This window comes from Elgaria multicarinata, chromosome 6, assembly GCF_023053635.1.
Source record: "Elgaria multicarinata webbii isolate HBS135686 ecotype San Diego chromosome 6, rElgMul1.1.pri, whole genome shotgun sequence".
In the NCBI taxonomy this organism is placed as follows: domain Eukaryota; kingdom Metazoa; phylum Chordata; class Lepidosauria; order Squamata; family Anguidae; genus Elgaria; species Elgaria multicarinata.
Window position 1 is genome coordinate 2,424,356 of NC_086176.1, and position 10,889 is coordinate 2,435,244.

The following is a 10,889-nucleotide window of genomic DNA, read 5'->3' on the forward strand; positions in this document are numbered from 1 at the left end:
TCTAAATCTATCATACTCATATTTCAGAAGAAAGCAAGGTTGGTTTAGAAAGAAATAATTTTAATGTTGAGGTGGAGTAAAGACAAGCTATTGACTGAAAAGAGTAACCCACATCAATAAAGGCAAATCTGTTATTACCCACTATACTGTCAAAGAGGACTATGATAATATTCAGTAATAACCCAATTAAGAGGTTATTAAAGAGCTCTGACCCTGCAGAGCCCACCCTACTCCGCAGCACCCTTTCCGACAGAAGTTTGTGCTGCTGGTGGAGATGAAGTGGATTCCAGGATCAGGGAGGGAATTTTACCTACCTCCTCGGCAAAGTTCCAGAAACACTAACCGCATGTCTACACCTAAGGGTGTAGAGGGAGGGGGGAGGATCGCAGACTTACCTGTTTCTGCGATCCTCCCCTAATGCCTAGCCGGTCGCGCAATGCCCCAGAAGGGAAGAGGGACGTCAGAGCTGCCATTTTTTTTAATGAAGAGGAGCCACATGTGTGTGACAAAAAAGATAAGTAAAAAACAAAAAAACGCGCCCAACCCACCCCTGCTATCCCAGAGATGGTGAAGTTGCTGGGGGGAAGGGTGCATGGGCATGGAGCCTCCCTACAGGGAAGAAGGGACAACCTGGGAGCAGCGGCCACACCGCCCATGGTCCTTGGGATGGTCCCGGGACCGCGAAAATATCGGCAAACCCACAGTCCCAGAAATCCCAGGGAAAGTCCCTGGTCATCCCAGGTTGCCCCCGGGATCCCCTGTGTGTCATATGGATGCACGGGAACAACCTAAAGATGACCCATGGATATCTGGCAGGTACAGACGTGCCCTAGGTTTATTCACATGTAATGCTAAACCATGGTGTGATATTACATGAGTGAGCCTCTGGCTTGTTTGCCCCTTCCTATCCCTACCTCTTGCACCCTCCAGTTCAGGTACTTATTTGCTGATTAGTACAAACCATAGATTGCTGCTACATTCAAACCAGCCAGCTACACTTTTGAACTTGCTCTCTAAATCAGAATTGTAAACTGCAAGGTTTGGAAATGATTTCCAATTTTTATTTGGAGGACAAGTACACAGTGTAGTTTGCACATTGAGATGTAATAGCAAACTATAGTTTGCACTAAGCAGGGACCAAGTACATAAACTGGTAAGAAAGGGAGAAACTGTGTGAGTCTTTGCTAGACCTACCTCTTAATCCGTGCAGCAGGAGGGCTGAGCCCGCGGCTGTTGCTCTAATCTAGACGTCAGATGCGACGGGCTAAAGGAAAGCCCCGTCACGTCTGCCATTTTTTATATATTTAAAGGGCTGGATGCGCACGAACTCTCGTGTGCTTAGGCAAGTCTTATTATTTTAAAAAAAATGTTCTCCCTGCTCCCCACTGCCCCCCCCCCAATCTCCTCCCCGGCTCTGATCTCCCCCCACCGCTCCAATCTCTCCCCCTGTCCCTGGCCCCGATCTCACCCTGTGAAGCCCTGTGTGCGGCTTCTCCCAGCTACGCATGAGTAAGTGGCGTAGCCGGGAAAAGCCACAGAACTGGCTAGACCTTCCGCGGTCCCGGGCTCAACCCAGGACTGCAGAAATAGCGGGCCAAAAGTGGTGCCCATTACCCCAGGGCCAGACAGGGTTGACCCCTGCCTGAGGCCGGGATCCCCTGTGTGTCGTCTGGATGCACACCCGGGCTAAACCCTGGTCTAGCAAAGCCCCAAGTCTTGCTCATGTGAACATGTGAGTCAGCACACTATCACCCAGACTTGTTCTTCTTTCTTTTTAAAATAGGATTTATGCCTATAAAAAGTTGTTTTTATTTCATTTATCTGTGTAGTTAATAATATATTGTAAGCCCCTTGGGGAAAGATATGTTTGCATTTAGAAAAACCTCTGTGAGCTGCTCTAAACCCATAGTTTAGAGCAGGGTAGACATTTAATCAATAATAATAATGCCTAGAGGCACAAATGCCAACCAAAGTTTTGCATTCCAGAAGCAGGGATGGAGATTTCCAAAAGAGTCAGAGAAGTTTGTTCTTCCCTTGTCCTTCCCTCTGCTTAAACCTGTTATAGGGGATCAGCTGAAGGAACTCAAAGCTCTCTAGGCTCCCAGAATTAGTGCCCTGCCCTGACTTTTAGAAGTTGTGTGGAGCTTTTGCCTAGCTGCAGTTGGACAGCAAAGCAAAGAAATGCCTTCAGCTACAAAACACAACCCATCAGATTACAAATGACTGCCTTAGAAATTAAATCTTTGAGTTCTCCTCAAGCTTCCTGCCATATTCTCCCTTGTTTTTTGCTTTGAGGTCCTGTATCCAGAACTTTCCCCTCTTAATTTAAAAAGTGCTAATTTATAGTAATCATTATCATAACTTTATTTATTTAACCATGGGCCTATGTTTTCAAATTAGGGATGTGCTCCGCTTCTCCTTGGAGCGGAGAATCAGAAGCGAATTGGCCTGATCCGCCTTGCCCAGAGGCGGAGTAGAAGCGAACTGGGGTCCTGGAGAAGCATGGCGAAGAGAAGCGGACATAGGCGGAGCGCTTCTCTTTTCATGGAGCACTCCGCCCGCCATTTTGGATAATTTCGCCCATAGGATTGCATTACGGAAAAGATTAGGGGATAACTGTGTTGTTTTTAAAGCTATCTTTCTGAAATTTCGTGTGCTGAGAGAGTCGTGGCTGGGGGTCATTTTGAGCCTACTCTCAGCACTCTGCGTGGTGCAGTTCGCTTGCTATAATTTTCTAAAAAATAGGGTAAAAAAGCGGGAGAAGTACCTTTTGAAGTGCTGAGAGGCAGATTCAACTTCCAGTCATGATCACCTGATTAAGCATCCTCCAATCCCAAAGTTGGAGGAGGGGATAGGCAAAACGGAATACTTAGTAACTTGAGATACTGGGAAACCTCTCTTTCTTCCTCTGAACGGACTTTTCCTAGTATTTTTTAAAAAACAGTAGCCTCACCAAATGCGCAAACATAACCTGAAATCATATACTAAGCAAATAAATAACAGATAGGAAACACAGCACTGCTACCCACCCTAACCTTGGTGAACAACTGAATAGATGTGGTGCAAGGGGATGAGGTCCCTAGGGCATGTGGACGTGCCCAGTGCACACACACTCTCCCACCCTTGGAGGGTCATCAGAGCCCTCCAAAGAGTAACCAGTGGAGACTAATGCCTGTCATGAGTTGAGGTGACAGGTAGCTTCTTAAACACTGGTACTTACTTAGGGCCAGTCAAAAATTGGCTTATCCCCCTCCCCCTGGGCACGTCCACTTTCCTCTTACTGGTAAAAGACAGACATAGCCTTTTTAAAAAAAATCTTCTTGTTGTTTATTCAGCAACACTGCTGCTTTTAATCCCACCCCTCCTTTGTTTATTTATTTATTTATTCCATTTTATATTTACACCCCATACCCCAAGCTCTCCTGGCTTTTCCTCTTTAGTGAAGTCAGGCAGGCTTTCATTGTGGTTCAACTCCTTATAGTTGTTGTTGTTATTGCTATTAATATTAATTAGTACTGCTATTATTAACGTTATTATTGTTGTTGTTGTTGTTTAATAATGGCTGTGATCACAGTGCAGTCAATCAACTCTGAAGCAAGGATCACAAAGCTTTACTCTTATCCTCCTAGCCTCCTAGTTACAGGATGCAAAAGAAAAGGCATCTCTCTGTGCTGCTCCCACCTTACAGCAATAGTTTGCATTACTGGCTTTGAAACAATCCTTTGCTCACTTCCTTGTGCCCCCAGAAATGTCTGCTGCCTGCCTGCCTTCCCCCGGGGTGCTGCTGTGGTGGGGCATCTGCCGGGACTGACTCCTCCATACTAGATCTATGGCATATCTCTGCCTGGCTCTCTGCCCGCCTGTCCTCCTCTGTGACCGCCTCGCAGGGATGGTTTGTGTGCGTCTTGCTTTGTCTCAGGGGACTAGTCCTTCCTGCGCTCACTTAGACTTTTTGAAGTTCCAAATCAATTTTTCAAGTGTGGAAGAAGTTTCATATTTAGGGTTATCTACTCCCCAATTCATGGCATGTTGGGATTTCCTTTGAAATGGTCCAATTTAAAGTCTGCAGCTTTAAATCCCTGAGATACTGGGGTGTCCGGTTTTCAAAAATTCCCCCAAAATCAGGGGAGGCTTGGATTGGCTTGAGGCTTGGCATGCATGTGTATACGTGCATGAGGTGTCATGGTGCCTAACCTGAGGTTTCTAACATGAAAATTGACGGAGATATCAAAAGGGGTGTGAATTGGGGTTAGGGGTGCTGCATTAGAGGTTAACCCCTCCAAAATCAGGGGATGATGGAATTTGCTTGAAACGTGCCATGAATGTGGATGTGCCTGCTTCCAAGTTTTTATCTGTCAAAATGTCGGAGAAAAGCCCGTGTCTGAAAATGGGGTGTCCGTTTTTCAAAAATTCCCCAAAAATCAGGGGAGGCTTGGATTGGCTTGAGTCTTGGCATGCATATGTATACATGCATGAGGTGTCATGGTGCCTAACTTGAGGTTTCTAACCTGAAAATTGACAGAGATATAGAAAGGGGTGTGTGAATTGGGGTTGGGGGTACTGCATTAGAGGTTAAAGCCCCCCCCAAATCAGGGGATGATGGAATTTACTTGAAACTTGCCATGAATGTGGATGTGCCTGCTTCCAAGTTTTTATCTGTCAAAATGTCAGAGAAAAGTCCATGTCTGAAAATGGGGTGTCCGATTTTCAAAAATTCCCCAAAAATCAGGGGAGGGTTGGATTGGCTTGAGTCTTAGCATGCATGTGTATATGTGCATGAGGTGTCATGGTGCTGAATTTGAGGTTTCTAACGTTAACAAAAAAAGTTGTAGGCTTTTTTGGATTTCAATGCAAGCCTGGGGGGGGGGGGAAGCGGAGCTCCAATCCAGATCCAGAGCTTCGCAGCGAACCGGAGCGGGCTATAGGTGGAGCGGAGTGGACCTGATCCGGAAGTTGCGGATCTGGAAGAGAAGCAGATCGGGGGGTCCGTGCACACCCCTATTTCAAATGGCACAGCATTAAAACAACAACAGCCAGAAGCAGAGGGGTTGTATACACATAAAATCTACAATAATAAGTAACCCTCACAATGTCGAGCATTAAGCTTCGTTAAAGTGCATTGAAGATGGCAAAGTAGCAATGATGAGGTTGCGTTCATGCAGATGGCGTGTTTGAAATGTTGAGAAGTAAGGGGAAGTCTCATTTCAGTGGAGCTCTGCTTGAAAGAAATGTTAATACTGGTCTGATATTGAATTCAGGAATTTACTTGGGGCAATCTACCTTGATTTTTAATAACCCCCCACCCCAGAGAGCTGGCTAGGCTTGTTCCCAGATCGTTGTAAGTGCTTTCAACCTAATGCTATCTTTCCTTTTTTTCCCCCTTCAGGTTTCCTCTCTCAGCTTGTCTATGACCGGCCACTGACAGAATGCATCCGTGCTGGACACTATGCTGCCAGTGTGATCATAAAGCGTTCTGGCTGCACTTTTCCAGAGAAACCTGACTTCCACTGATGTTGGGCAACCCAAGGGATGAAGAAGAGATGCTGCCTACCTTCCCCCCCTCCCCTCTCCCCAGTTACCCTGCATTGAGGCTTCTGTACTTCGATTCACTTGTACCTTCCACACATCTCTTGTTGTTTGATGCCCCCTCCCTGTTTCCAACACAACAGTGTCTTGCAAGTCCTAAATTAGAGACCAGGCTGACAGGCTCTTTTCAGCTTGGCACTTTGCATCCTTAGTACAGTTTCTAGGAACAATACTGTATGAAACACCCACCACTGTTTAGCTGTAGCATAACATTTCTAGTATGCCCCTATAGTATATAACCCTGGTCATTCCTGCTCACCTCAACCAGGTGATAAATCATTAACAAGTTCAAGACTGAATGAATAGTTTTGCACTACTATGAAAACTAAGTGTACATAAGAGAGAAAAAAGTATCCTCCTTGCTCCAGTGTGTTCTGGATTCATACACATCTTGGGCTTATAGTAAATAGGAATTTGCTCAGGATTCATGGGGCTGATCCAGAATTGTGTGGTCTGGTGCCATCATGCCGACTTTAGGAGATTTGGAAGTAGGCTCTTGGGAGTTGGTGGGACCTTGATCCTTAATGTGTGTTGGATTAAGGCTTGGGGGGTCTCATTTCTTCCAGAGAAGGATCAGGATATTCTTGGGATGTAAATAAAGACCATAACAGGACACTTGCCAGTTGTGAGCTTGAGCTTGCATCTCATACTCTGTGTGTGTGTGTGTGTGTGTGAAAATGAAGTACAGAAATATTCATGCAGGTTGTCTCATCAGGATAAGCCAAAACAATCTTTTATTTCAACGCACAGTTTTAAGATGATAACGTACTTCAAATAAATGAGAAATCTTCTTTATTTGTATTGCAGTATTCAAGAGAGACATTCTGAAAATGCCATTCATTACTTTACTATGTAATTTGATACTGATAAATAAAGCAATTGTGATATAGGAGCTCTCTCACTTTTTATTTGTGTATCTAGCCTATGTTGGAATCTATTTCTTACTAAAGGAAATAGAAACTGTCAAACCATCAGCGTTACTTCGTTTTAATCCTTACTGGGCCAGTTCACACAACATGACAGCCCATTGTGAGTTAATTTACCCTTGAGAGGCTACGGTGTCTGCCTGCTGCCATCATAAACAGGCAAAGCCCCAACTGGGAGTTGCCATCACTTGTCATGTTGTCCAAACCCAAGCAGTGGGGGTTATTTAAGGGTTAAATAACCCTCGCATGACCCTAAAACAGACCATGAGTTGTTAAAGGTTGTTTAACCCTCAAATAACTCCACCACCTGAGTTCAGATGACATGAGAAACCATGGCATGGGGTTTGCAAACCCCTGGATGGGGTTTGCATATTCGGAATGGTGGCACCCCGACTTAATTATTTATTTAGAATATTTATATACCGCTCCTCATTGAAAAAATTTCGGAGCGGTGTACAAGGTAAAATGAAAATAAAAACAGAATAAAACAGTTAAAACAAAATTTAAAAAGAAGCAAAACAACAACAACACAGAAATCCAAGGCTGCATGTTAAAGAAAGCTTCTTGGAATAAAGATGTTTTCAGGAGGCGCTGAAAGGAGTATTGCTTCTCCTCCTTTGAGGTACATGTGGTGAGGCTCTTCGCTCCATTGCGACTGCGGATTGCAGTTCTGTATCGCCCCCCAGGCTCGTCCTCAAAATTTATCTCTGATTTTGATTCGTGGCTGTCCTTTTTCCTCTCTGATAACTGTCCTACTCTTATTTTGGGTGATTTCAATATTCATGTGGATGACCCTCAAGATGCTGCAGCTCTACGATTTCGCTCATTATCTTCCTCTTATGATCTTAAGCTTTGGTCTGATGCACCCACACATTCCCTTGGACACTGTCTGGATCTTGTTCTCACTTGGAATTGCTCTGTGTTGGACTTTTCTACTGCTCACTTTCCGTTGTCAGATCATCACCTAGTTTCTTTCAATATTACTCATAATCCTCCTCCTTCACGTCCCGCTTCTCACTCTTGTCGCAACTTGCAATCTATCAATTATGAGGCTTTCTCCCAGTCTCTAGCCTCCTCCCTTCCTTCTGTCTTTTCGGCTGTCTCCTTGGACTCAGCTGTCTCCTCCTTTAATTCCTCCCTATCTTCAACTCTTGATAATCTTGCTCCACCTACAACTCGGATAGTTCGCCCTTCTCAACCCCAACCGTGGCTCACCGCTTTCCTCCGCTACCTTCGCTCTTGTTCTCGGGCAGCTGAACGCCTTTGGCGTAAGACCAGGGACAGGGCGGACTTTGTCCATTACAAATTTGTACTCACTTCTTTCTCTTCTGCCATTTCATTGGCCAAACAGCAGTACTACTCAACGCTGATCCAGTCAAATGCTAGGCATCCTCAGCGGCTCTTTGCGTCCTTCAATTCTCTTCTGAAGCCTAATCCGCCATCTCTCCCCGCCTCTCTGTCTGCTAATAACTTTGCCTCTTTTTTCAATGCTAAAATCCAAACTATCCGCTCTGATCTGGCCAGCTCTGCTCCTCTTTCAGTTCCTGTTCCTCATATGTCGGTTCCTCCTGCAAATTTCTCTGCGTTTCCTTTGGTCTCAGCGGATGAACTGTCTACAATACTGCGCTCTTCGAAGCCTTCCACTTGTTCTCGTGATCCGATTCCTTCTCGTGTCTTTATTAATCTTATTCCTGCTATCCTCCCTTCCTTGCTTCATATTATTAATCTTTCTCTGTCCTCTGGTTCATTTCCTTCTGCTTTTAAACATGCTACAGTCTCTCCCATTCTCAAGAAACCTACTCTTGATAGGCTATCTCTGTCTAACTACCGACCTGTCTCTTTGTTGCCGTTTGTTTCAAAGATCCTGGAGCGGGCGGTCTACTCTCGCTGTCTTGACTTTCTTTCTAGTAACTCTGCTTTGGATCCACTTCAATCTGGATTCCGTCCTCTGCATTCCACCGAAACAGCCCTTACTAAGATCACCAATGATCTCCTTACTGCCAAGTCTAAAGGCCATTATTCCGTTCTTATTCTCCTTGATCTAACTGCAGCCTTTGACACGGTTGATCATGATCTTCTCTTAGATTCCCTTCATGACCTTGGATTTTGTGGCTCTGTCTATAACTGGTTTGCCTCCTATCTAGCGGGTCGCTCTTTCAGCGTGTTGGCTAATGGCAGCTCGTCTTCCTCCTTTCCCCTTTCAGTAGGGGTTCCGCAAGGCTCGGTGCTTGGCCCGTTGTTGTTTTCCTTATACATGTTGCCCTTGGGCAAGCTTATTCAATCTCATGGCCTCCAATATCATCTGTACGCCAATGATACACAACTATATCTGTCATCTCCGGAACTTTCTCCTGATGTTCACGATCGTATCTCGGCATGTCTTTCAGATATCTCAGCTTGGTTGCTTCATCGTCGTTTGAAACTCAATATGGCAAAGACTGAATTGCTAGTTTTTCCTCCTAAACCTTCTCCTCATCTCTCATTCTCTCTTACTGTCAATGATGTTACGCTTACTCCGGTCAAGGAAGCTCGTAGCCTTGGCTTTATATTTGACTCCTCGCTCTCCTTTATTCCTCATATTGAGGCAGTAGCTAAATCTTGTCGATTTTTCCTGTATAATATTGCCAGGATTCGATCATTTTTGTCTGTCTCTTCCGCCAAGACGCTTGTTCATGCACTGGTTATTTCACGGTTGGACTACTGCAACCTTCTTCTCTCTGGCCTTCCTTCTTCTCACATCAGTCCGTTGGTTTCTGTTCACCACTCTGCCGCAAAGATCATCTTCTTGGCTCGCCGCTCTGACCATGTTACTCCGCTTCTGAAATCTCTTCATTGGCTTCCAATTCACTTCAGAATCCAATATAAACTTCTCCTGTTAACCTTCAAAGCTTTTCACGGTCTAGCTCCTTCCTATCTCTCCTCTCTCATCTCACACTATTGCCCCGCTCGTGCTCTTCGCTCCTCTGATGCCATGTTTCTCGCCTGCCCAAGGGCCTCTATTTCCCTTGCTCGGCTTCGTCCATTTTCTTCTGCTGCCCCTTACGCCTGGAACGCTCTTCCAGAACATTTGAGAACTACAACTTCAATCGCAGCTTTTAAAGCTCAACTAAAAACTTTTCTTTTTCCTAAAGCTTTTAAAACTTGATGTTGTGCAGACTTTATACTGTTAGCTTTACCCTACCCTGTGCCTGCTTACCCTACCCTGTGCCTGTTTGCATTCTCTTCCCCTCCTTATTGTTTTACTATGATTTTATTAGATTGTAAGCCTATGCGGCAGAGTCTTGCTATTTACTGTTTTACTCTGTACAGCACCATGTACATTGATGGTGCTATATAAATAAATAATAATAATAATAATAATAATAATAAGGTTGGCGCCTGCCTGACCTCCAGAGGCAGGGAATTCCACAGGAGGGGCGCCACCACGCTGAAGGCTCTTCCCCTGGTGGATTCCAAACGGAGGATGGATCTAGGTGGAACCACCAGGAGCAGGCCCTCGGATGACCTCAGTGACCGGGCAGGTTGGTAAGGGAGAAGGCGCTCTCTCGCAATCAGCTGTCATATCATCCGAACCAGATCATTGTGTCCCGGTGATGCTGAGAACTGCCTCATTTAAAAAGGAGGGAAGAAATTATGCATTTCTTAGCAAGGAACTATGCATTTCTTAGCCTCGTGCGGTACAGAGTGGTAAGCGGCAGTTACTGCAGCTGAAACACTCCCCACGGCCTGAGTTCGATCCCAGCGGAAGCTGGTTCTCAGGCAGCCGGCTCAGGTCGACTCAGCCTTCCATCCTTCCGAGGTCGGTAAAATGAGGACCCAGCTTGCTGGGGAAAAGGTAACCGCAACTGGGGAAGGCAATGGCAAACCACCCCGCTACAAAGTCTGCCAAGAAAACATAAGCAAAAGCAGGCGTCCCTCTAGGAGTCAGCAATGACTCAAGTGCTTGCACGAGAGGTTCCTTTCCTTCCTTTTAGCAAGGAATACGACGTTTCATTTTAAAGAAAGGTATCAGATAAAGGGTATCCTGTGGGGAAAGTTTGACGATATCAGTAAGATAATTCAAATCTAGGGATTCTTTCCAGAATAGTAAAATTAAGCTCATAGTGGTCTTATAATGGATTATATTTTGAAGCCAGAAACATCTGTTAATCTCTATCTGCCTATTCACAAACAAAGAATCAGAGAAACTGGATGTGGAACATTATTCAGTGGGGAAACCTCCTAGAGGCAGAGTTAAAAGGTTACATTTAAGAAAAGAACTCTTGATACTTTCCCATTTAAAACATATATTTACAAAAATGTAAAATCTAAAGTTTTTGCTCACAAGGAGTATAACACAATAAAAACCCTAACTTTTCCTGTGTTTTCATCTATTTA

At 44.9% G+C, this 10,889-nt stretch overlaps 1 protein-coding gene across 2 annotated transcripts in view; it reads left to right on the plus strand.

Moving 5' to 3' along the window:
- ADK (adenosine kinase) overlaps positions 1 to 6,478 on the plus strand; it is a 518,244-nt gene extending 511,766 nt beyond the window's left edge. For both annotated transcript variants that reach the window (XM_063128876.1, XM_063128877.1), the window contains exon 11: positions 5,387 to 6,478. In XM_063128876.1, the coding sequence (XP_062984946.1) occupies positions 5,387 to 5,511 (125 nt within the window). In that variant the 3' untranslated portion in view covers positions 5,512 to 6,478. The remainder of the gene's footprint in view (positions 1 to 5,386) is intronic.
- The last annotated feature ends 4,411 nt before the right edge of the window (positions 6,479 to 10,889 follow it).